The 27,141-nt window shown below is 31.7% G+C and overlaps 2 protein-coding genes across 6 annotated transcripts in view; one reads left to right on the top strand and one right to left on the bottom strand.

Moving 5' to 3' along the window:
* Blos4 (biogenesis of lysosome-related organelles complex 1 subunit 4) overlaps nucleotides 1-13,577 on the top strand; it is a 56,261-nt gene extending 42,684 nt beyond the window's left edge. For 2 of the 3 annotated variants that reach the window (XM_085819366.1, XM_035363381.2), the window contains one exon: nucleotides 13,440-13,577. In XM_085819366.1, coding sequence (XP_085675492.1) covers nucleotides 13,440-13,550 — 111 coding nt within the window. In that variant the 3' untranslated portion in view covers nucleotides 13,551-13,577. Of the gene's footprint in view, nucleotides 1-10,585; nucleotides 10,777-13,439 lie in introns of those variants that run through there. The other variant, XM_085819365.1, reaches the window with a different exon arrangement.
* A 3,483-nt stretch (nucleotides 13,578-17,060) lies between these two features.
* Nucleotides 17,061-27,141, bottom strand: part of LOC118192413 (SAGA-associated factor 29-like) — a 36,920-nt gene continuing 26,839 nt past the window's right edge. For all 3 annotated transcript variants that reach the window (XM_035363378.2, XM_035363373.2, XM_035363376.2), the window contains exon 5: nucleotides 17,061-17,667. In XM_035363378.2, coding sequence (XP_035219269.2) covers nucleotides 17,119-17,667 — 549 coding nt within the window. In that variant the 3' untranslated portion in view covers nucleotides 17,061-17,118. The remainder of the gene's footprint in view (nucleotides 17,668-27,141) is intronic.

Below are 27,141 nucleotides of genomic sequence, written 5' to 3'. Positions count from 1 at the left end.
TTAGTACAAAATAAAATATACTTAAGTAGTTAAAAATTGATATTTTGAAGTACATGGGTAAAATTTTTAAAGTTTTGTAGCCACTGCATATTTGCTTGAGGCAGCTGCCACTCAACATGGCAGTTGTAAAATTCGCTTCTAGTGGAGCATTATTTTCTAAAAATGAAAAAAATTAATATTTTCTAAAAAATAAATAAATGAAAAAATAAATAAAAGTGAATACCTATTAGTAGTTCAGTAATTCAGTCTTGTGTGGTACAACTGGAAACACTTTTCCAAGCACAAACCAACTCCACAATCACTACACCAGAATCGTGTTTCCTTTCTTATGTTTTTCCCATTTTTATCCTATTTCGAACAACACACTTTGCACTGTCTTGTAGGCTCACATTTTACAGGAGTAGGAGGAATATGGGAAATAAAATGTCGTTCAGTAAGACGGGCAGGGTTATCTATTGTAGGTGGTCTGCCAACATTCTTTTGTCCAGAAGCTGCATCATCATATTTATGTGAAAGCTCTTCTACAACTTGGATTCGAAATTTTAAAAATGTAATACGTTTCTCAACTACATTTTTATAGAGCAAATATGAGTTCCAAAGTACCTTGTCTAGTAAATGTAAAAATATCTTTTTATAATATTTTTTCTGACGTTTTCGGATTGTTGGATGAAAGGATATTTCCTGATTACAGCGATCTACACCACTTATAGTTAGACTGTAGTCAGAAACAATCTTCGGCTTGAGTATATCTTCATTTTTTTTATTTTTGAGGCTGACCATGGAAGTATCATAAATACTGCTCACCAAACACATATCCTTCATCTTCGGTTGAAGAATCTAAATCATCTATATAACGTTTCAAAGAACTGGACGCCATTTTACAACAAAAAGATCCCGTGCACTTTGAACCAAAGAACTTATAACCTCTAACCTTTGAAATCTTCAGTCATCTATTGAATTATCTATTGAATTGAGCGCACATTAACTTTTCCCGAGATACAGTCGGGTTTGACAAAGAGATGAAGCCCAAATGAACGTCTCCCGATATATATTCGGGTATAACAATACGATGCACTCAAAAAAAAAAAAAAAAAAAAATTTACCCCGAGAAATACTCGGGCATGACATTTAAAAGGTTAAACCTAGCATATGTTGGTAAATAATGCATTTTTTACTTTAAAAGTGATTTAATTATGTTTTTCTTACGTTCTGGTTAAGGTTTTTATGCCTTTAGTTAATCTGTATGCAATAGTTGTAGAGCTATCAACAGTTTAAAAGTTGTTTAAGTGCTACTAAGCCTAATGGAACTGCTATCTGTTTACATTTGGAAATTCTTAATAGAGTAGTGAATTAAGTCGGTCTCTGCACCTTCAGTATCTTTTTGCCAAGTGGGACCAAATGTAAACTTTCAGTTTTATGCACCAAAGAATCTGTCTACTTGTCGGCTTGTAAAGTTGTTTGTTTTTGCGTAGAAACTCTAATTTTAATTCTAAAAAAAATTTTTTTTTCTAAAAAGTTAACTGTGTTTTGTGTATATTTTGTAATTGTATTTGCTGTGCTTTTTCTGTATTTTACAATTTTAAATGAAGATGTTTTGAGATTTATGTATTTTTGATTTGCTGCAAAATGAGAACTGAATTTATTGAATGAGAAATATATCTATAATGAAATTCGGGGAAATAAATTTACATGAAATGCAGTAAAAATATATATATATATATATATATATATATATATATATATATAATTTAATAGGCCGTACTAGGAAGTCATGGTGTCCACATAAGATTTTTTTGTAATGCTCTTAATTCAGTTGTTTCTGAATCAATATTGATCTTCATATCTATGAATAAAGATATTTATCCTAAATAATTTTTCTAGCTAAATGCAAAAACTAATAGTTAAATCTTTTAAATATTTTTTAAATTTTATCTTTGAACATTAAATTTCATCCAAAAAACTTTCCCAAGTTTAAATTTTTAGTAACAGCCATTAAATTCGTGCACAATTATTTCCAAACCTTGCACCTCAAATTATTGAGCGAAGATATACTGAAGATAACATATATAGATACATAATTTAATAATGAGATCATATAACATAAAAAAGGTGCATATGTTTAAAGAAAAGAGACAAATTTAGATTGTTTCTAACTTTTGATTAAAAGAAAGGGGATATATATATGTATCTTCTCACCAGGTTTAGCAAAAACATATCTCGAATTGTTTCTAACTTTTCATTAAAAGAAAGGGGAGATATATATCTTCTCACCAGGTTTAGTAAAAACATATCTCGGGTAGTTTGGAATTTAAGTTTTGTTGACTTCATTTTCACGATTATTAACTTAGTTCTTAATATTTAGAGTACTAAAGTTCAGTTTTTCACATTACTTAAAAAGTTTAAAATATGTAGAATTAAGATAATGATAAAATTTTATACTCAATGTGAATTTTAATGCTAATGCACTGCACTAGTTTCTTAGCTGTTACAAATTGAGCAAAAGTAATTCCACTTGCATTTAATTGTGAATACCAGAAAAATGATATATATCGAAATGTAATAAAAATACTTATGACCACACGGGAAAAAACATGGACATTTTAAAAACATAAAAATTCAAGCTTTCTGGGTAAATTGATTCCAAATTTGTTAAACTCAATTGTTAACAAGTTTTAAATTATTGAAGTTCAGTTTAATCAATAAATATGCAATTCAATGGTACTTATTTTTAGGGTAAAAGAATTTTTTAAAATTCAATCCATCATTTGTATGCAAATATGGAAAATATATGCAATACTTTTTCCAGAAAAGCAACTCAAATTTCGAATTTATACGTATCTTTGATAGAACAGTTCTTATATTAAGCCATATAGGAAAATTAATTAAATTGATCTTTTTCGAATAAATCAAAGGAAGGTTAAATGATATAAATATGTATAACTGTTGAGACAAAAAAGCATAAATGACATTTTTGAACTATATTAAGTATTTAATCAAAGAATGAAAAATTATACTAATTAAAACACAGAATTATAAAAGGTATTTGATTTACATAATGTGAATTTACAAATTTGATATACATAATGTGAATACCAATATTAATGTAGTATACTTCTTTCAAACACATTGTAAATTAAGCAGTTTTTCCCTAAGCTGTTAATAATAAATGCTAGAAATATGAAATATAAACAAATAAAATGCAGACAGAGTTATTTCATATCAGTTAACAATGGATAATATGATAAATATAAATTTTTTGTACAGTCAAAATTTAGATTTTTAGATAAATCACTGAAGTTTTGTTAAACTGAGCTGTTAATAAATTTTTTCTAATACTATTAATCAATAACTTTCCTATTAACCATTTATGGAGAAAGTCATTGAAATATTTTCCATAATGCAGTTAAATTCTGATCTATTTACTCTTTTCTCTGTTTTGACTGACTCTCCGCAGCTGTATGATGACCTTTGCAAAATACAAACATATAATTTTCTGGTTGAACTTTTTTAATATAGAACTGATGAGTCTAATGAATATTAAATTAGAGAGTTTTAACATGAAGAGATGCACTTTGCGGATTGCAAATTGAGTTTATTGTTGAAAACTCTCTCTTGTTTTCACCACTGAAAACAGTCATACAGTTTATTGATCGCAAAAGATTCCATAATGCAGAATTTATTTCCTTTCTGTAAGTGTCTTTGAAAACTCTAAATTCTCTTAAAGTTTCTTATTCATTTACATGGAACCCTTTGGAAAAATTTTCTGTTTCTTCTTCACAATATATTACATTGGGGTGAAAAAGGCTAAAATTTTAGGTTGAGTGCTGTAGTTTCTTTTATAATTTCCTCATATTCAGTGTCAGTATTTTGAGCATGAACAGACAGTAGTGTGCTTTTCATCCAAGGACCTTTTCATCCAGGATCATCTGTTTACTTCACAACACTGAATTTAGGAGATAGATTTCCTGCTTTTGCTTAGGCTCACATCTTTGAACTTCATGTTTTTTAACGCACTCTTTTGCTTCGGAGGCGTACTTTCCAGATTTCAATATTATTGATGCAAATAATTGCATATGCAGACAGATTAGACGAGCATATTAAGACGTCTGCTTCTGTTTTGCAACTCTAAAGATAGTTCCAATAATTCCTGTAGAGCATCATGTGTTAAGTCCAAGATTTAAAACAAATACATCCATCTCTAGAATTTTTGTTAAGCCTGAAAGTTTAAATCTTTTGTTTGAATCTCTTTTTACGTCTTTTGAATAACTAGAAAAATGCTCGTAAAATGCTAAATAATCATAGCATAAACTTGGAAGGTACCCAAAGAGTATTTAGAACTCAACCAATTAGTATGCGCAGCATACTTTTTGATCAATAATGATAAATATTTCATAATTTGTCCAAAAACATTTTTAAATAATTTATTCCACAACCAAGATTAGCAGCATCTCCAACATTAAATTCGAGTCTGTGGTTTAAAAAATGCCAAACAATAATATCTGAAAATATTATCCAATAATAACTTGCATAGACCAGGTTTCTTTTTTTCCAACCAGCATTACAAATATGCTATCACAAGTAACAGCCACCAAATTTTTCTAAAAAACATAGCGTTTATTTTTTGTCAGTTTAACTCGCTCAACAAACAATTCAAAATATTATTTGCAGTCGAGTTATTTAAACACTTTAAACATAAAAAATATGTTGACTGGATTTTCATACTAAAAAGTTGCCTGCAAATGCATGTTTTCTGAGCTAAGGATTCTTGCAGTTTTTCTAAAATACAGTCAAAAGTCGTTAATCCAGACTCGTCGGGACTTCTGCGATTCCGGATTATCGATTTTTCCGGATTATAGATCATCAGTTTAAATCTGGTAAGATGGCATGCAGAAATTACAAAATTAAAAATATGAAACCTTAATTTATGAAATAAAGAACAATTATGATCTAAAGGATATCAAAATTTACAAAAAGAAAAAGCTTAATATTTATTTGTTTACTTTATTAAACATTTCTTTCAATGTAAGTTGTTTAAGTTGCTTCGTTTCATGTGATAATACTTTCTCTTTAATTCTATTAAACAGACATAATTTCTTGTTTAGTTCTAAAGTTCCGCTGATGAAGTCCTACAATTGCTGCATTGAGAATACCGACTAATTTGTCAATCAAAATTTTTTCGTTTTCAATAACCTCTGGGTCACTTTCTTCACTATTGGAAGCGAATTATAATGACGAGGAACTTGATTTAAATCATATCAAAGATGGAGTACAACGAGATGAAATACTACATTTAGTAAGGAATTATAAGCCAAATAAAATAAAAACATCTGCCCTGAAGATAAGGATAGTGCTGACAGATCAACTTCCAATTCATTGTGCGCCGCCGCGTGAAATTGATAAACAGATTTCGTATTTCAAAACATACTTTCACTTTGTAGATCCTTTACATATTAGTAAATATATATCGAAAATTCCATTTGACATAATCGAAAGTTCAAGCTTACTTTTATAAAATTGCTCTAACAGTCTGCAAAAAATAATAAGCCGGATCCAATTTGAAGATTAAGGAACAATGCAATCTGCAACATTAACTGAATTATATAATTTTAGCTTAGCTTATACCGTCTGTTACACATTAAACGCGCATGTGCACACACATATTCGCAGCTGTAAAGGTCTTACGTGCACTCGTAAACGCCTATGCGCATGCGTGAACGCGACGCATGCGCAGAAAGTTTGTAGCTTTGAGGTCCGGATTATGGGTGTCCGAATTAACAACTTTTGACTGTATAATTAATTGTATTCATAATTAAGACACTTGAATGCAAAATCCTTTCCATTTTTAATCCATTCAATATTTGGATATCAAGTTTCTTATCAAATTAATAGAAAGGTTTGTTTGGTACTTACGTATTAACACAACCAGGCCAAAATTCGCATAAATCGCCAAATTTAGCGACCCTACTTACGGCAACCCTACGTTTTATACGTAGTTTTTCGTAAAGAAATTATTTTTCTTACTGGTTAGATTGAATGCCCTGAACTACTTTAATTACTTTTTTGGTTACTGTACCTAACAGAAGCGCCGTTACCCTCATGGAAAAAATTTGCAAAAATATCAAGGAAGGAAGCATCATTTATTCAGATTGCTGGAAAGGATACAATACAAGTGAGTTCGAAAATGCTGGATTTCTGCATGGAACTGTTAATCACAAATATAACTTTGTGGATCCCAACACGGGCGTTCACACACAACATATAGAGCGCATGTGGGGCTCAGCCAAATGGCGCAACAAAAAACAGAGAGGAACAGCCCGTCATCATCTTGACTCATACCTTATCAAATTTATATGGTGCCAAGCTCAAGCTGTTAATGGCGAAGACGGTTTTCAATCAGTGCTAAAAGCAATAGCCAAAAGATTTCCGCCAAAAAAATAATTCTGCAACTTATTCAAATTCGAAACCGGAAGGGTTTAATTGCTATTTTATATTTTAAAACAAAATAATATAAAAAACTGTATTAAAATTATCTGTATTTAATAAATGTACATTTTCTTTCTATTCATACTTTTTTACTCAAACTTACAAATCGCGCCAACCTGGTTGCGATAATACGTAAGTACCGTTTGTTTTTTCTTCTTTGTTATTTTTTACTTTTTCTGCTACTTTATAAGTTATATGCTCTTTAATCACAATTTTTTTCTTTGGTGATTTCTGCTGTTTAAATTTCGAATCACTATTTGGTCTAACACTAACACTGGTCCAGTTGTCAGCCAGAGAGTTCAAACCTTCAATAGCTTATAGTGGCACTTATTGACCCAATCAACATCCTATTTTTTATTTATTTTTTTTTTTTTCATCTTTGAACATTAACCGTTCTTTTTTTTTTTTTTTTCTCCTGTGAAAATTTAGTACCTTGTTGAATGGGCCGGCAGTTTGGCAAAATTTCTGCATTACCAATAATCTTTAATCATCATCATTTGCAATAGCTAAATTCGCGTTAATAATGTTTCGTACTCTAGCTTTCCGACTACATTCGGAAAAATTATTTATTTTATGTTTGGGTGTTATTTTATTATTTTCAATAACAAATATTTATGAAAATCCATTTCACATACATTATGTATCTCTTGAGAGAATTGTGCTAAAGTAAGTGCAAGTGAAACAAACAAAAAAGGTCTTCAGCAAAAATGTTTTTTGTTGCTCTTCTGAGAATTAAAGTGCTTCAGAAATAACAGTAAAAGAATCAGTCCACATTTCAATACAACTGTTTTATTAAGCAATGAAACCCACCTACATCATAAGATTTTGTGTAGTGTCTTCTTCAGTGAGCATAAGACAAAAATGTATTGAACTCTCCTCATGCCTTTACTTGAATAGTTTTGCATGTCTTTCGACTTTTCTTCCAAAATGCTTTTCCAAACATTTACAGTGTTAAGTGTCAAGTGCTGTGTCCTGACATGCATTAAGATTTTGTTTTGTTTTGCACTCTGAGCCACTTTAAATATGCTTCAAATAAGCTTGTTCAGCAAAGGTCATGCCATAATAATTTTATGAGATTTCTTTCACAATTTAAGGATTAACTATTAAAAAAAAAATCTAGAGGCTTTCAGATTTTATGTTATGCCTAAAGAGGTGTTTTTTAAGCGTTTTGTGTGTTACCTTTATTTATTAAATATCATGTTTTTCACACTTAAAACACATAAAATACAATTCAACAGCGATATCACAAAATATTTAAAAACAGCATATCTTTAGAATTTCTGATGGAGAGTCTCGTACACGCGCTAGAGATAGAAAAAAATTTTTTTTCCTGTACAATGTTCCGATTACTCGCTTTGAAATCGTTGAGTTTCTTAATCCAAAAACTCATAAATGCTTTACAAAATATGAAATATATAATAAAAGAAATTCCAAATTTCAAATTTGGGCTTTCAGATGCCCATATTTGGACAGAGACGTACATTATTTAAAATTAGATGGCTCTATATACCGTTGTTTTATCACAATGCAAGAAATATACATACATTCACGCAGATTCTTCATTATTTAATTTCTTTAAATATAATATAGGATAATAATATTTGGTGGCAACAATTTGAAAAGTGATTCCAACTTGTAAAGTTTTCGATGCGAAATGCTGAAATGAAATTAATAGCCCTTTGGGCTAATATGTAGAAACAATTTTTCTTGTTTCACACCTAAAAAGTTTTGAATATAATTGTATAATATGAAATAAAATTAATATAACATTTAAATTATTTTTGACTTAAGGATTAAGACCAAATATGCTTCAGATAAGGCTTGTTCGGCAAAAGTCGTCAATAATTTTAAGAGATTTTTTTTACAACTTAAGGATTAATTAATTAGTAAGTAGAAAAATTTTTTATTGTTCAACACCTAAGTTTTGAATATAATCATATGATACAAAACAAAATCAATATAAAATTTTAATTATTTATAACATGGGGATTCATTTAAATTTATTAAATATTAATTACAGAACAAAACAGTTCTATTTCAAAATCCAAGTTTCCAGTAATTTTTAGTAAATTAAGTATAATAATATTGACATTTATAGATAAGTATTAACACATAATTGCACAGGTTTGAACAGATTTAAATGATAGGAAAAGCACAAAATCTTAAGTTTATGTAAAACAATTTTTTTCACGTACTAAATGGATTAAAAATAATTTTTTTTTTTAAAGTGAAAATATTTTTTGAATAATATAGATTATATTTACAATCTAATAATAACATAACTTCTGATTTAAATTTTAATAAAACCATAAATGCAATATGAGTGCATTTGTATATGTGTTGCAGTGAAACACCGAAATTTGGAGAATGTCGACTTTCACTGGTGAATGTCAACATTCACATAGTCGCTTGGTGTATGTCCGAAATATTTTCCATATACTTTTATTTTTGACTTCCACTGGTAAATGTCGACATTCACCATGTGCTAATGGTGAATGTTGAACATATAAGAATATTATATTTTCTTCTCCGTAATTCAGTCGCAAAAAAATGCACTTGAGACTTAAAATAAGAACTTAAGAACATAAGAATTTAAAACACACAGTACATTCAAAATGAGAAAGGAAAATGAAGTTAAAAACTTACTAAATTATGTGTTTCAAATCTTATTTATTGCAACAACTTAAACTATTATAACACTTTTGAATTGCACAAGAGGCCCTTGCTTTTACAACTGCATTTATTTGTGAAACACTTCCTTTTGCAATGACAAGCGTGTACATATACTCCTCTCTTTTCGACCTACACCAGAGCATATCTGTGATTGTTGACATACACCGGTGAGGGTCCGAATGTTCAAGAATGTAATGCAATACTCGATCTTTCACCGACGTATTTGGTGAATGTTGACATTCTCCAATTTCGGTCTTTCACGGTAACATATGTAGCAAGTCTTTAAAATATTTTGTTTTCTTTCTTTTTTGGACTTTAAATCCTACTGTATTACTATATAAAACAGTTCTTCAGAAAAAGGATAATTTTGAAACAGTATAATATATGAACATTGGCTTCAGTTACTTGATATTGACATTTTACTCTGTCATGTGATTAAAAAGAAAGTTGTGTATACATAGCGCCTCCATATTTGCAAGTTCTGTGTTCTAAGGTTTATCACAGATATGTGAAACTACGAATAATAGTAAATATTATGCATAATACAAGATAATCATGCAAAATATATATAAATATGATCATGTTTAATTGATAAATTATACAATGAAGTATACTGTAGACTGCATTATGTTACATACTGTTTCCAAAATCTGATTTACATAAAGTAATATAAAATAAGCTACATATTTGTTTGTATGAATAGAAAGTAAAGGATTTTTGACAATTAATGTAATACTCCAAAAGTCCAGTGAGAAAAGGAAAAATAAATTTCCCGTAATGCACTTTCTTTACAATATAATACACCATTTCAAAGGGATCATAAAAAAAAAAAAAGCTTTACAGTGCAAAAATTAACTATAATCAAAGTACCGCTGAAATAAACACAGAGAATGCCAGACACAGTATGAGGGTGTGAAGGAAATTTTCAATGGGAATGTGTAGGTACTACAAAGAAGAGTTGCAGGGAATCATGGTTCGAGAGAGCTTTCTCTTTGACCATGACTCCCTACTGGTTTAATTACAGCCATCAAGCAAAATATGTATCGGGGTTAAAAACAGTCCTGAATCTGATTCCTGAGAAAATGAATGTAAACTTCTGTGTAAGTGATACTTTTCATCCTCTGTACTTGTTTACATTAGTGGAATTAAAACATTAAGATGATGGTATAGAACAAGCATGTGCAGTTTATCTCAGTATTTGACTCTTAAACTCACTATCACTTGATTAAGAACATTCTACTCGTGATTTTGTATTGTAGGGAAAAAATGTTTCTCAAGGTATTATTAAAATAAAACAATTTAAAATCAAAAGTTTTTTTTTTTATTATTATTTCTGAAATTGTAGTTCAGTTTTATAAAAAGAAACTGCCTGTTATTAGCATCTTGTTATGAATTTTAGAATATTTTAAATGTGCAGATTCTTTTTTAGATTCTAGCAGCATATTAGAGATGTCATTCAACAGATTTGCAACACTCTTCTTAGGGTAGGCAGTTAGCTTTGCATTCACATGTTAATGATATTTGGCATCTTGTAACATGTACCACTCTGTTGGACACTTTTAGCTAACTTCAGCCATAGAATGTATTTGCTGACTTTATTGTGGGGCACTTTGTATACATTAAAGTAGCTTTTGCATCCATTTATTTATGTTCATTGTCTCTTGTTTAGTTATGCACTTCCTGTTATATGTTCATAAGACTTTTTATTATTATTATTTCACCGGAGAATGCTTGTTATTTGGCAACCATATTATAGGACTTTAATATACACAGAAAAGCTTTTAAAGTCACCTTATTATTATTTTTAAGAAATGAAGTTTTTGCAGAATGAAGCCTTTTTTGTAAAGGAGATGATTTAATTATTATAATTAATAAAATATTGGCAAAAATATATACAGTCAAAAGTCGTTAATCCGGACTCGTCGGGACTTCGATTCCGGATTGTAGATCATCAGTTTAAATCTGGTAAGATGGCATGCAGAAATTACAAAATTAAAAATATGAAACCTTAATTTATGAAATAAAGAACAATTATGATCTAAAAGGTCTCAAAATTTACAAAAAGAAAAAGCTTAATATTTATTTGTTTACTTTATTAAACATTTCTTTCAATGTAAGTTGTTTAAGTTGCTTCATTTCATGTGACAATACTTTTTCTTTAATTCTATTAAACAGACATAATTTCTTGTTTAGTTACAAAGTTCCTCTGTTCAAGTCCTATAATTGCTAACTTGATTTAAATCATATCAAAGACGGAGTACATCAAAATGAAGTCCTACATTTAGTAAGGAATTATAAGCCAAATAAAATAAAAACATCTGCCCTGAAGATAAGGATAGTGCTGACAGATCAACTTCCAATTCATTGCGCGCCGCGGCGTTTCTCCCCCCCCTGCCGCAGAGCAGCGTGAAATTGATACGGATTTCAAAACATACTTTCGCTTTGTAGATCCTTTACATATTAGTAAATATGTATCGGAAATTCTATTTGACATAATTGAAAGTTCAAGCTTACTTTTATAAAATTGCTCTAACAGTCTGCGAAAAATAATAAGCCGCATCTAATTCGAAGATTAAGGAACAACGCAATCTGCAACATTAACTGAATTAGATAATTTTAGCGTAGCTTATACCGCCCGTTATACATTAAACGTGCATGCGTAAACGTATTATGCACATGCGCACATGCATATTCTCAGCCGTAAAGGTCTTACGCGCACGCGTAAACGCCTATGCGCATGCGTCAATGCGACGCATGCACAGAAAGTTTGTAGCTTTGAGGTCCGGATTATAGATCATTCCGTATTATGGGTGTCCGAATTAACGACTTTTTACTGTATATATATATGTTTCAAATTTTTATGGTGCTATTATTTTAGAATTTAACATAATAATAAGTCTTTTATGAACATTTCTTAAATAAATGCGCAGAATAATTTTAATCTTATTCCAGGAAAGATTAAGTAATATTTTAATTATGGGAAAATAAATTAAGTTTATAGTGGACTCATTTCTCCCATCTTTATGTATTGATATGTCTTTCCCACAGATGTTTACTTCTGGAATGCTGTTTTCATTAATAACGTTGCCACTGACTTCACAATGAATGGAAATAATATATATTCTAATGTAAACAATCAGAAATTTTAAGTCTGATCTGAATGAAAATTTATTAGAAAATAATTCTGTAGCAGAAATGTGAATGTATATGCCAGGAAATGCCCATGTTCACAATATATGATATGAGAATGTAACTGCCATGTCCATTGCTGTGAACTTGGACATTTTCTGGCAGTTATATAAAGTTTATTATTCAAGGTGAACTGTCATCATTTACATCAAAAATGTCTTTGTAATTCTCTGCCTAATTATATGTGATTAGAGAGAGGTCACTACTTCATGGGTTAGCTGTCCTGTAATCTGAGAGATTACACTACTGCTATTAGCAGAAGAATCATCTGAAAATAGACATGTATATTCTGAAGGCTGTGGTTAGTCCAGAACAACAACCAAGAGAGAGAAGATACACTGACAATGATAAATTACTATAAATATAAATAAAGTTAAAACTAACTGAGCCTTTTCATTATCAACTGTTAAGTGATGCATGTTGTCAGTTCTGTAATATCATATTCACGAATCATTTGCAAGTGGTTGAGGGTATGCCCCTGATTAAAGTGGCTATCATTGACTCCCAAAATTTCTTGGTTATACCTGAATTATGCCATGCCTGAAAATCATGGGCAGGCATGGAATGGTAGTATATCATTTATGTTGATTCCCCATTCCTGCCAAATTTTTGTTTAAAGTGTATTCTGAAAAATTAATCATTATTCAGCATATTTAAGTAATTTCATAAGTAACAGTCACAATAAATATGAAAAAAAGTAATTTTGTATTATAGAAGATTTTGGGTGATAGGAAACATATGATTTTATTTTTAAGAAATGATAATTTAATAAAATACACTTCCACAAAAAATCCAGCAAAAATTTTTGCTAAAAACAACATATACATGTTGAAAACTGTATTATAAATTATGTACAAAGACTACCTAAATAAATACAAGTGAGAAATAATTTATGTGCAAGTTATTTTGAATCTTGGCTTTTTTTATATAAACACATTAAACATGTTTCCCTCACATTTTTTAGGAAAGAACTCAAGAGTTAATAATAAAAAATTAATTTAAATACATTTGCTCATTGATCAATAATGTATATGCAATGAAGGCAGCTTATTATTTTTTGATGTGTAATGTTAACCTTTTTTTTTTTTTTTCAGAAGAAATCCGGTGAAACTAAAAAACAAATAAAGTATGAACCACCAGAAATTTTTAAAACTGAAGAGTTTTTTCCCAATTCATCTGCAGCTGAAGACATTTTAGAGACTTAGGGGCCAATCAATGAGGATTTTCTAAGAACGAATATGTGATACGTAATATATGTAAATTTCATTACATGTATTTATTCCAGATTTTTTTTAAGCTTGTAGGAAAAGGCTTCTTATATTTTCCAAATATTTTTATATTTAAGCATCACATGAAATTTTTCTTTTATGATTTTTAATTTAAATACTTGCAGTTTATTACTGATACTGAAGATTTGGAGGATCTAGTTTCACGATCAATCTTAAAGAACAGTACTTTTTTTTTTAGTTTGCACATGTCAGATAACACAGCACAACTACAAAAGTTTTAGGACTGAGTTCGTAAAAGTTAAGATGGGGGGGAAAACATTTACACTATTAACCTTCTATGCATTCTTTCTGATGCAACACATTTCTTGGTAATGGCAGAGCATTTGGATTGTTTAAAAAATCAAAGAATCGTTAAAAATTTCAGAATACCTGAAAAAAATCTTTACTTCGTCTGACACTTTTTTTTTTACAGTAGAAGTCCGATAATCCGGCACGTTCGGGACCGGCTCGGTGCCGGACTACCGAAAATTCCGGTATATTGGGCGGTAATTATAAGAACAATTAGGTTAATAATTAAACTAAAAATACAGTATGCAAATACATACAACAAAGTTTATTTTACATTTCATATAATGTATGTACACGTACTGTAAAACATATTTCACTTAGATTTTAAAAAGTCACGAATGTCTTTTTGTTTTCTTGACTTTTGGCGTTTAGTATAAAATTTATTTCTAATGATATGGAAATCAATAATTTCTGAAGCACTGTAGCTAGTACTAGCCTCGGCAAAAGAGATAAACTTATTTGGTGATTCTGCAGCTTCTGCCCAGCTGATTTTTTCCTTTTCTTCCGTTTCGGCATCTGAGTCATTTTCTTTAAGATTTTGAGTAGGCTGAGGGTTTACTACAATGTTGATAATGTCCTCATCGGTTAGTTCTTGTTTAACAGGCTCATTCTCGTCGATTAAATGCCACTCCTCTACCTCATCTTCAGGCAGGTTTTTCAAGGGATTGTCAGTACTTCTAACGTCAGTAACTCCAAAACTTCGGTCAGAGCGTCTTGATGGTTTTTCTTTCTCATCAGTCTGTAGAGTTAGGTCAGATGCAGGGTTTGCAGCTGGCCAAAGGTTTCTCCAGCATTTTTGGAGTGTTGTATTTTTTACCTGGTTCCAAGACTGTGCAATAGCATAGATGGCATCTTTTACTGTAAACTTTTTTTGAAAATCAGTCACGTCACAGTCGGCATTTAACAGGCCTTAAAATTTTGAATAATTTAAAATTTTGAATTTGAATTTTGAATTCAGGCATTTAAAATTTTGAATAACCCCTTGGTCCATGGGTTGAATCAAAGATGTTACGTTAGGTGGGAGCAGAGTAGCAACAATATTTCCAGAAACTAACTCATCTACTGGCAGATGGGCTTTGCAATTGTCCAAAAGAAGGATGGCTTTAGTATCTTCTGGTAGACCAAGGCTTTTGAAGGATTCCTTGACCTCAGGCACAAAGTGGTGAAAAAACCAGTCTTTAAAGAGGGCGGCAGTTATCCACGCATTTGATTGAGCATCGTATTGGACAGGCAAGTGTGTAACATTCTTAAAAGCCCTGGGTTTTGCAGATTTACCTATCACAAAAGGGGTCACTCGGTGGTTTCCAGACGCATTAGCACATAGCAAAACGGTTAATCTGTCTTTGTTTCTTTTTAAAACCCTTGGCTGCTTTTTCTCCTCCCCCAGCTAGTGTAGATAGATGTTGGTAAACATCGCCACAATAGCCCTGTTTCATCAGCATTGTAAATCTGTTCAGGTGTTAAATCATTATCAGTTGCGATTTTCTCAAACTCGTCTTTGTATTTTTCTGCAAAGTTTTGGTTTGCTGAAAGGGTTTCTCCAGTTACATCAAGTCTTCGAATTCCATGCCGAAACTTAAAGTTTCTGAGCCAACCATCAGAATAATTACATTCACTTTCAGCAACTCCTAAATCTTGGCCGAATTTCTTTGCCTTTTCAACAATCATTGGCCCTGTTACCGGCTTTCCTTCAGAACGTACTGCACTAAACCATTTGAACAATACACTATCTAGCTGTTCCAGTTTTGGTTTTTTTAATGTTTGTCTAGAAGCCAATTTTTCAGTTGTTACCGATTGAGAAGCAAACTTCATTAGTTCATCTTTTTGTTTTTTAATGTCATAAATAGTTGATGAGCCAATATTAAACTCATTCATTAAAACATTTCTATTCTCGCCTTTTTCTAGCCGTTTGATGATTTCTAGTTTCTGATTGAGAGTCAGTGTTACGTGTTTTCGTTTCTCTCCTTTTGAACTCGAAGGCTTAGGTTTTGAAAACATGGTCACTGTACAGTTAGAACAAAAATCACTTTTTTTATAAACAGTTTCAAAAGTTACGTTTACTGCGATGTGAAAGGACACAAAACAACAACGCACAAAAAAATGGCGAAGATGCTTCGTGATTGATTAACAGAGCTGCACTGCACCTGAATTTGTTGTGACAGCTGAGACTAGCCGGCCGCTAATTGTTTCTGAACAATACCGAGCGCTTCCGGATGATCTCGAACTACCCCGAAAACTTTCGAATAGCTCTCGAGCGGTTTTATTTGCTTTAAAGACACACTTTTGGAGAAAACCAAAATTTTTACAATTTTCCGGAGCGATGCCGGACTATCGGGCATTCCGGACTGTTGGATGCCGGACTAATGGACTTCTACTGTACTTCTTTTATGTTCATTTCTTTTGCTGCTTGCTTTTTTAGTAATTATGATATGGAGCTTGTTGGTTTGTTAACTAAAGGCATTTCAGAATGTTTAATTCTTGGTCTGAATTACTTTTAGAAATCAGATATTGAAACACTTTTTCATCCAGTGTTTGTTAATTTTCTGAAGTGCTTTCAAAATAAAATCTTTAAAGTTAAATCTGATTTTGGAGGGGGAAAAATAATCTGCAGGCATCAGATCTGATAAATGAGGGGGATAATTAAAACAGTTATATTTATTCACAGTGAGCTACTTGATGACAGTTATATGAAGCAAAGATTCAGTTACTGGATTTGACTAAAGTTGAACAAAAAATTTCACTCAAATTTCTTGCTATGAGCTACGGATATTTTAGTAAGCAAATTTAAGATGTGTTAGTAACTATTCCAAATATCATGTGGCAGGATCACTGCGACATGTTGAAAAAAATTCAGTCCTAAAATGCTGTAGATGTGCACAAAGCAAAATTTATGCTTTCATTTAATTTTCAATATTTAATTTCTGTTCATTTATAGTAATCTCGACATCTTTCAAGATATTATAAATGCTAAAATTAAATTATTTTAATGACTTCTATATTTATGTAAATTTTGAATGAAGGTATATTATCTTGTAAATATTGTACATTCAAATATATTTATTTTAATAATCATGATTGTATTTTATATAAAAAATTTAAGTCCATTAAGCTTTCTGTAAATAAATTACTAAATTGATGTAAAAGAGTTCAAGTTTTTAATCAAATAGTACAGATTAAAATATATATACATAATGGATTATTCAGATTCATCCATGTCATCATCTATATCATCATCATCATCATCATCATCATCATCATCCATGTCGTTATCTGTGTCACTGTATGAATCATCATCAGTACCATGATCTATGTTATCATCCATATCATTTTCTATATAATTTATCACATAATGCTGATGTATTTTTTTGGGTGGAGAATAACCACTTTTACAAGAGGTGTCTTCAAACAGAAGACTGTATGGTTCATGTGCTTTTTGGGGTGGTTCATGCACAACAGCTTTGTAGAAGCAGGTAGTCTGTGGATATAGAGCTAGCACAAGAGCTCCTGCTGGAAAAATAGCTTCAGGGTTTGTTTCAGGATTGGCCCTCATTAAAGGAAGAGGAATAACCCCAGTCCGATGGACAACATGCTCAGCTCTTGCCACTTTGTCAATATCATCGACTTTATATTCTTGTTTGATTTCATCATATCCAGTAACTTCAGCTAAAATCCAGTTATTTTCATTTTCTTCATTTTCTGAATTTTCAGGCGACACTGTCGCTAAAGCTGCAACCATATCACCAACCTGTAATATTAGAAGCAAGAATTATTATAATTTTTTTCACTAAGCAAATGACTCATTTTTACACCTTTAAAAAAATTTTTTTTTTTAAGATGTAGATTTTATATTAAAACACAGTTAACTTAAAGTTGTTAAAAGAAATGAAAGTACTTGGGGCATAAAACTTTTTTTTTTTTTTCCTTTTCTGTGCGTGCCCAATTAGTGAAACAAACAAACATTTGTAGTTTAATTCTGTTAAGTCATTGAGAAATTTTAATGGTTTTTCAAACTTATTTTAAAATGGGAAAAATGCTAGCAAGACTGCTTGTGAAATTTATGCTGTATATGGACAAAGTACTATTTCTGAAATACAATTTGAAGGTGGTTTTTAAGGTTGCAGAAATTTCAGCATCGAAGATGATGTCCAAATCCTTATTATACATTTCAGGAACCATCAGACAGACTAGACATTCTAAAAAGTACCATACATCATCATTTGAAGAAGACTGGGGTGTAAGCTGTTATGATATATGGGTAGTCAGTACTGTAAGGAGCAGAATATACTGTCTTGAATTTCGGCATGTGATTCTTTGCCGAAATGAAATAGAGATTTCTTCTTTGAGATGGCAGGTCACCGAGACCAGAAGTGTATACTATACCATTACTATACAATTATTGGGTATGAGAAGTGGATGCTCATGGGATGATCAAAATGAACCTCCTAGTAACATCGAGAATGTGGCTACATCCTAGAAAGTAATGCTTTGTTTGGTGGTGGGGCAATACAGGAATTGTGTGTTATGAATTGCCACCAAAATCGGACAATAAATTCAGAAAAATATTGTTGACTGGGTGTTGCTTTCCATCATGACAATGTTTGGCCTTAGGAGTATCATCTTAGGGCATGCACCACATGGCTGCTTGAATTTCCATGTTCATGAAAATTCCATGTTGTGTCTTCTTCAGTTCTGCCTTTGCATGCTATACAAATACCAGCATCATTAATGGAATAATGTATGACATGAGGGCAAAAGGAAAACTTTATTCCTCCTTTTCTCCTACAATGTGATGTAGTTGGCCAATTTTCCCTGTCTGTGTGCTGTCTCCACATCACATTTAAGTTGGAAGAAATCGGAATTCATTGTTTACCACTAAATTTATTGTAATCTATCATTACGTTTTAGGCATTACTATTATGCAGAGGTGAGTTTTCTGCTTTGAAGTTTACATTTAAGTTTACAGTTGTTTAGTTTTGTTTAAAGTTGGCTTATTTTAAATAAGTTTATTATTTCTGGGCTTCCTTCAAAATTCTGTACAATAATATATTAAGTTTTTTTTTTTTTTTTTTTTTTTTTTTTTTTAAGAAATTTGAACCATAACTGAAAAATTTCAATCTTGATTGTCTCTGAAAAATAAAAATTACTTTAAAATGGTACAATTTAATGTGCATGTGCAATAAATATAAAGGTAAAAATATAAGACATAATTAAACTACATAATGCAAGAAAGCTAGCTAGTTAATAGTTTATGATGTTAAAGGAACATTTTCTTTTCCCATAATCAGTTGTAAGCTAAAAATTAACAAGTTTAGTGTGTTGTTAGTATCTATTTTAACACACAAAAAATTTGCTGAGATTAAGTCTATAATTCAGTCAATGTGCGGTTGTGGTATCACTGGAGTTTCAAATCAGACAAACACTCCATACACTTGAATTGCAGTATTAACAAGAAATATTGTTAACAGAAAATATTCATGCCATATTTTATTTAGCATTTAGCAAAATTGATACTGGCACTAGAAACAGAATGAATAACATAATTTCCATGAAAGAGCAAAATGCATGGTAAACATCAGCAGCTGAGGAAGCTGAAAATCCTTATCAAAATGTGAACACCAAAAAAAATTTTATGGGCCATATTCATTTATTTGGTCAAGATATCTTTAAAAGGATTAGAAGTTTGAGGTTTAGTTGATTGCGGCAAAGCATACTGTGGTTATTTGCCTAAGGGAAGAAATGCCTTTATGGAGGACTTTCTAAGGGAAACTGGCTCATGTTACACAAGTGGAAAACCATGAAAACATCCATGCAGCGAGCCCATTTGCTTGGTATTGAACCCAGTTTGGAACTACCAACGTAAAGCAATTTTACCGCTCTGCTGCTGGTGGGTTTAAATGGAAATAAAAATGCACATATTTTAAAATTCAGATATAAAAATGCACATTGCACTTAAGTGCAAAGAAAAATATTTTTCTCTTCAATGAAACAAAATGCATTTTTACTTTCCTGATCGAAAATTTTTTTGTTTTGTCATCGCCTTGGACTGTATAGTAGATAGCGGAAGCTGATTATGAGTCTTAATGGCAGGATGAGGGTTTGAATCTTCTCTAAAGCCTTGTTATTTATGTATTATGTCTTCTCAAAAACATAATATCAGACCATCCCTAGTGGTGTACCTTGTACAATATTCTTGCTGATGAGATGGTTGTATGACCGACTGGTTCAGCTATTCTCAACAAATGGATGAAAAGTAAGTGTTCAGCCATTTGAAAAGAAGAGGAAAAGGAAACTTACCATTTATTTTGTCCATCATGTTTCATTATAATGAACTTATCTTTCTACTTTTCATTTCTTTAATTACTTCACTTGGCGTTTTCAATTTTGTTAATTTGTTATTTATTTATATCTTTTCATTTAATTTTTATGATATTTTAAATCATTATTCACTTATTATTACCTAAATTTATTAATATTTTTCTTTTTATATATAAATTATTTATTGCTCTTTTTTTATCCTATTTCTGATGGCAGTAGCACTAAGTTTTTATCTAAAAATCTTGCTATAGTATTAAAACATATTCAGATCTTTTTACATACAAGTGATAAAAGAAACAGATCTTTTTACATACAAGTGATAAAAGAAAAGACACTTAGTAAAAGAAGCAAATGGAAAATATCTAAAATTTTATAAGGCTAGACGATAAAAGGAATAAAATATAAAATTGATTAATAAATTACATACTTGTCTTTATAAAACGAATTAATTATATACTTGTCTTTATAAAACGAGCTGCCTCAGCAAAAGGCAGTGAAGTCGGCAACAAATGATGTGGGTCTACTTGAACATCCAGTGAAACTTCCAGTCTCCCAAATTAAAAGAGTCACACATCAGCACGTCATTGCACAGTGGCAACAGAGGTGGGAAACAGCAACCACGGGCAGACGAACATAAGAATTTTTTCCGAAAGTGGGGAAAGCACTCTGAGTCAACATTGGTTAATTATCCCACTACTTCACAGGCCATGGCCCTTTTGAATCTTATCTACATCGCTTCCACCTAAGTGAATCGGACACCTGTGGCTGTGGAGAAGTAGGTGACCCAGATCACTATCTCTTCTCTTGCTCCGACACTGCTCATCTTCATCAAAAGAAACCGAGCCAGCAATTTTGGTCCCAATGGGCAGAAAATTTGATTAAGAACAATATTGCCAGAGTAAAGCTGAAAAAACTTATTATGTACTGTGCAACAAAGAATTTGGCTGTAAGTGGGCACAACAGGGTAACCTAGCACTTGGCACCTTGCTCGATCAGAAATTAACCAATACCTATGCCTACCTTTTTCTCAGAGCATCATAAGTCTCTATGATTAGTAAAATTATGTAATGACACTCTGAAAAGCAGAAGCACAACAGTAAGCCTCATTACACAAAGTTTCATTAGTAGTATAAACACCTCCTTTAATGGTACCTGCATACATGCTGTTTTTTGTGTGTGTTCCAATTGTAACTGCTTTATAAACACAGTGCATCTATGTATAATCCTTGTTTCTTTTTGCTGTTTATTGTAACAACGGAATTCAATCTTTGCTTCAATTGTATTATGTTTATTACCTTGTTCAATTCTGATATCAAATCATAATTGCTTCATTCAACAGAGCAAGTAATTTTAATAGCACTTTCAATGCATTGTTCAATTGTGTTCTGTTAAGTTAGCCTGAAAGTGGTATAATATGTGATAAGTATTCTAAATGTCAAGTCATATATTTGTAATGCAGCCTCATGTATCTTAGATTGTAACTGTGCTTGTCAAGTCCTAAATTTAATCTCTATCTGAACACAGGACCATCAGTAATATCGCTTAGTCGGTGATTAGGACAAGACCCTGTAGCCTGTGAGGATTTTTGCATTGCTGTAAATAACCTTGTGAACTTCTTATTCTCCATATGTTTGTAGCAGTTTGTTCTGCTGGCTTTCCTGTGGAGGGGGCGCAGCAGCATTAGATCGCTTCTGCAAGGAGGACAATAATGCTGTGAGACAAATTCTTTAGCCGTAGGGTCAGCAGACCTCTTCTGCAGTGTAAAAGTAAAAGTACCATGGTTATAATGTCCCCCCCCCAAAAAAAATGTGTTCTGAAAAATGTGAAGTCAGTTACCTATGTAACAAAGTAACTTGAAGTAATGGATTCTAAGTGAACAATGTGTTTTTATAAGCTGATGACAACAATTTAATGATTTGGAGAATATTTTAGTAGATTGAACTCAAAATTCTTGTATTTCTAGATTGATTGTTGAGATATACTGTAAATAGATGGGAGACCATGTGCACTCTAGGATGATGAGACAAATGTTATAATGCCTTGTGTACTCCAGGATGATGAGACAAATGTGATATCGAGAAAATATTATATTGCTTATGGAAACCTAGTAGTACGATATACATATAGTACGTGCTTAAACTTTGCATATCTTTACCTAATCAACCATTCATAATATACTCTGGACTGCTATCTGTAATAACCTACCCCTCTCCACCAATTACTGAGAGACTGCAAACAGACTGTCACTTATTATTTGCATTTACTTATTTCCTGGAAGATTAAAAGGTGCAGATCTCTGTATTGATTTTAGCACCATTATTAATGTCACATCATCAGGGCAAAAGGTGACTATGTAAAAACTGTTTTACTGAAATGTATAAGCTGCTGTGTAATATTAACATAAACCAACATCTATGGAAATCATTTAAATGTATTATTCTGTAGGAAGGAAGCAAACTAAATTTTTTCAATATGATTTTGGAATAAGAATGACACAGTTATTTCTTCTATCATATATATATTCTCCATTATATTATCCAGAAATTTCCTGCGATTGAGTTATTCATATCCACAAGAAGTTTTTTTCAATACCATAAATAGCTTCAGTCACAAATTGAGTGTTATGAGAACTTTTACTTTGTTGAGAAACGCCTATAGAGGGCGCTGTACCCCGCCTGGCTCTTCAGTGTAGAATTGCTTAACTAATGAGTAAGAATGCTTGTAAGGGAGTTGCTGGCCCTAATAATTAACGGCACAATTAATACTACACTTTATTTCAGTAATCATGTAAATAAATTCTTTGTTGTTGTGTTCAAAACTGAGCCTTTCATCCCTTATTACTTATACGTATAAACTGAACCACCAAGATAGTTACAAGTTTTGGATTAGTAAAAATTCTATATGGTGCATCGTCAGCAAAGGAATTCCGTAACTATTAGGCCATTATATTTTGGATTACTAAATCATGCTCGGGAGGAAATAAAAGGTAGGTTCTCATTTTGTATTTATTTTTTATCCTTGGATGTATTTCTGTTGTACTGTATTAGGAAAATGGCAGCGTTAGAACTAGCAAAAGCTAAAAGAACAACAGTTTGAAAATTAACAACCCAGTTAATTAATGAAATTGATACTAAATTAAAGTCAGGAGAGGAGCTTGATGAGCAAGATTTAACCCCTTTGAGCCGGGTAGCGAAAACGCGCGCTTATAGCGGAGGCCGGCAGTGTCTTCCGCGAGTGTCTCTCCAGGGCCGGGGGCTTTTTTGTAAGCCTAAATCCATGAAATTTCCGAAGTATCAATGCATTGTTTAATAATGCTCTATAGAGTATTTAAACAGCTTATGCTTTATAAATATTTTTATATATATACTTTAATTACCTTATTTCTTGTCAAAATGCATATTTTACACATTTTATTTTAATTACTCACCATTTTATGACTTTTAACATTATACATCTGAAAACTAAATATATTACTTAAAATTCTCTTTTCGTATGAAAAATTTTAAAACAGGGATCTACACACAGTCCTACGTTACATTCCTTGAACTCGTAATAACTCATTTGCCGTTTTGGAGGATTTTTCCGGGAATGTGAACAAACGAAGCATCGTCGTCTCATTTTCTTATCAGTCTCTTCTGAACAAAGTTTTGGAAAATGTCTTTCGGTTAATCTTTCAGAATCAATATATGAAATATTTTGCATCATTTCTGCTATTTCATGCTCTGTTAAACATTTTCGACGCTTCGACATTGAAACGGTAAAAACAGAAAGAATTCACGTCTAACAAGATCTAATTATTTTCTAAAAACTGAACTGTAAACGGAAATACTCAACGCTTTAGCACGTATAAAACTTCTACTTACAATAAACAACTACCACGTGCGAATAAAGTGCGATTTAAAGAGATGTCATAAATCACGCCATTCGGAAACATTTAGTTCCCCGTTTGTTTATATAATCAAAAACACGTGTATGTGAGTCATGCTTCTCTCATTTCGAGTAGAAGGTCTAATGTACATGTATCTGAAACCATATGGACGTACAGTGCCATCTTGTGGCAGACATTATAGTTTGAAAAACGTTCCAAGGTTACTGGCACAAATACGTGACAGTCGGTAGAGAACGCAACAATGCTCTGGCACGCCTGCGTGTCGGCCGGTAGATAAGTGTGTTCGTTGCTGGCACGTATACATGATAGTCGGTGCGAAGGAGTTAAGAGATGATTACGAGCTCTTAATAGAAAGAAGTAATGAAGTGAAAGCTCTCAACAGTGAAATCGAAACTTCTATTGCAGTTGATCAAATGGAAAGAGAGGTTACGGTGAGTCAGGAATATAAAGCGAAATGCTTGAAATACTCAAGTAGAATATTACGTTACTTTGAAAGCAAAACTAAGATTGAGTCAGCTTCAAATGATCCGCATAATCAAAGTACGAATGTCTCTTTAAGTGAAAATTTAAGAAATCAATGTTCAGTTAAATTGCCAAAGTTAGTAATTGAAAAATTTTCCGGAGATCCGAAACATTAGCAAAGTTTTTGAAACGAAAGCATTTCTAAAGTTGAAAAATTCGCGTATCTTAAAACCTTTTTGACTGGTCAAGCTGCCAATGTTGTTTCAGGATTTGAATTATCTAACGATAATTATGACAACTGCGTAAAAATTCTGAAAGATAGGTTCGGGAAAAGAGATATCATTATAAATTCCTTTATGAATAAAATACTAAATTTGGAAGAAGTAAAAAATTCTTCTAATGTTTCAGCGTTACGCAGAATTTATGATGAGCTTGAGATCTCTATTCGAAATTTAGAAGCAATAAATGTTACATCAGGCTCTTTCGGCCATTTGTTAATGCCTATTTTGCAAAAGATCTTGCCTCACGATCTAATTTTAGAGTTTAACAGGCAAAGAAATGAAGGCGACGTTGACATTTCTAAATTCATTTTATTCTTAAAGAAGGAGGTCAAATGTCGCGAAAATACTTTATTGGCTTGCGGTGAAAAAAAAACGTTTACTAATAATTATAATCAGAAAGCTATAAATAAAAGACACAACATAAATACACCCACGGCTAGTGCATTTAACACTACAGTACAACGAGTATGCATCTTCTGTGAAACACATCACGATTCTTTTAAATGCTGTAAAGGGGTTACTGAGAAAATAAATATTCTCAAAGCGCATAATCGATGTTTTAAATGTTTTAAGAAATTTCATTTGAGTCGTTTTTGTAGAGATAAAAATGTATGTCTTAAATGTAATGGCAAAAATCATCATGAATCTATCTGTTTGAAAGGTAATGAGGAATCAAATTCCTGCAATTTATCTGAAAATGAATCAATTGCCATGAGTTCGAAAAAGGAACCTTTAGTGTCAAATGTTAATACTAACACTTTGGTTTCTCAGTGTAATATTTCTGTTTCAAAAAATATTTTACTACAAACATGTACTGGTTTAGCTTGCAACGAAAATGAAACTAAAGTTGTTTATATCCTTCTTGATCAAGGTAGCGAAAGGTCGTTTATTAAAGATACCTTAGCGAGATCTTTAAAATTAAAGCCTATTCGAAATGAAAAATTGTATGTTTTTTCGTTTGGAACTAAGAAACCAATAGTTGAGAATTATCCTGTGGTCGTAATTGAATTAAGGGATAGAAATCAAAAGAATAAAATAAAATAAAATTAGAATGACTAGTGACTAACACGATATCAGCTTGTCCCATAAAAGGTCCCAGACATAGCGCACTCGAAAAAATGAAGCGCTTAGGTTTACATTCAGCAGATTTAAGTGTAAATAACAATGAAGAATTGCAACATTTGAGAATATTAATTGCCGCCGACAGATTCTGGGATGTAGTACTTACAAGTCAGAAACGCATAAATAAACACATCCAAGCTGTAAATTTCATTTTTGGATGGCTGTTAGTGGGAAATAAAAAAAAAAAAATAAATAAACTAAAGGAAGGAAATGATTCAAAGCACTTTGCAGTAATGGTAGGGAATGCCTCGTTGTCAGATGATTTAAGCGTGTTTTGGCAACTCAATTCAATGGGAATAATAAGTGAAGGGCAAAATGAATTTAATCAAACTGATAACGATCTAATCAGCCGTTTTAAAAGAGATATAAGGTTTAAAAACAGGCGATACAAATGTAAATTATTGTGGAAATCTACTACGGAAGAATTGGGAAATAATTTTGATATCGCAAAAAAGCGGTTTGAATTTTTAAAGCAAAAATTACAGAAAACTCCAGAAATATTGCAGAAATATAGGGGAATTATCGAAGAGCAGTTAAGGGAAAATATAGTCGAAAAATGCCCTAATGAAATTAAACTTTCACAGTATTATATGCTGCACCATGCTGTAATTCGCGATTCTGAGACTACTAGTGTCCGTGTAGTTTTCGATGCTTCTTCGAAGATCGGAAACTTCAAATCCTTAAACGAATGTCTAGAAACCGGTCCAAATTTGAATCTGAATGTTTTTGACGTGATCCTGAAGTTTCGTGAACCTGAAATAGCATTTTGTGGGGACATAGAAAAGGCATTTTTAATGATTAGCATTGCAGAAGAAGATAGGGATTACTTAAGATTTCTTTGGTTTGGGAATGATAAGAAATCATGTTATATTATGCGCATGTGTCGGATTCCTTTCGGTAGAGCGGTTAGTCCCTTTCTGTTGGCTGCTACAATATCACATCAAAGGGTATAAAGAGAACCATCCCGAGAGTTTTAAAATGCTTAATTCTTCTATTTACGTTGATGACTTATTTTATGGAGGTAAAATTGTAGAAGATGCATACCGATTGTCTGTAGATGCTGTAAATATTTTTTGCGATGCGGGTATGAATTTGAGAAAACTGAAATCGAATTCAGATGAATTAAATACATTATGGAAGAAGTCAAATA

This window comes from Stegodyphus dumicola, chromosome 6, assembly GCF_044657685.1.
Source record: "Stegodyphus dumicola isolate Sdum_Otavi_A_Nest chromosome 6, ASM4465768v1".
Classification (NCBI taxonomy): domain Eukaryota; kingdom Metazoa; phylum Arthropoda; class Arachnida; order Araneae; family Eresidae; genus Stegodyphus; species Stegodyphus dumicola.
This window is presented reverse-complemented; position numbering and strand designations above follow the sequence as displayed.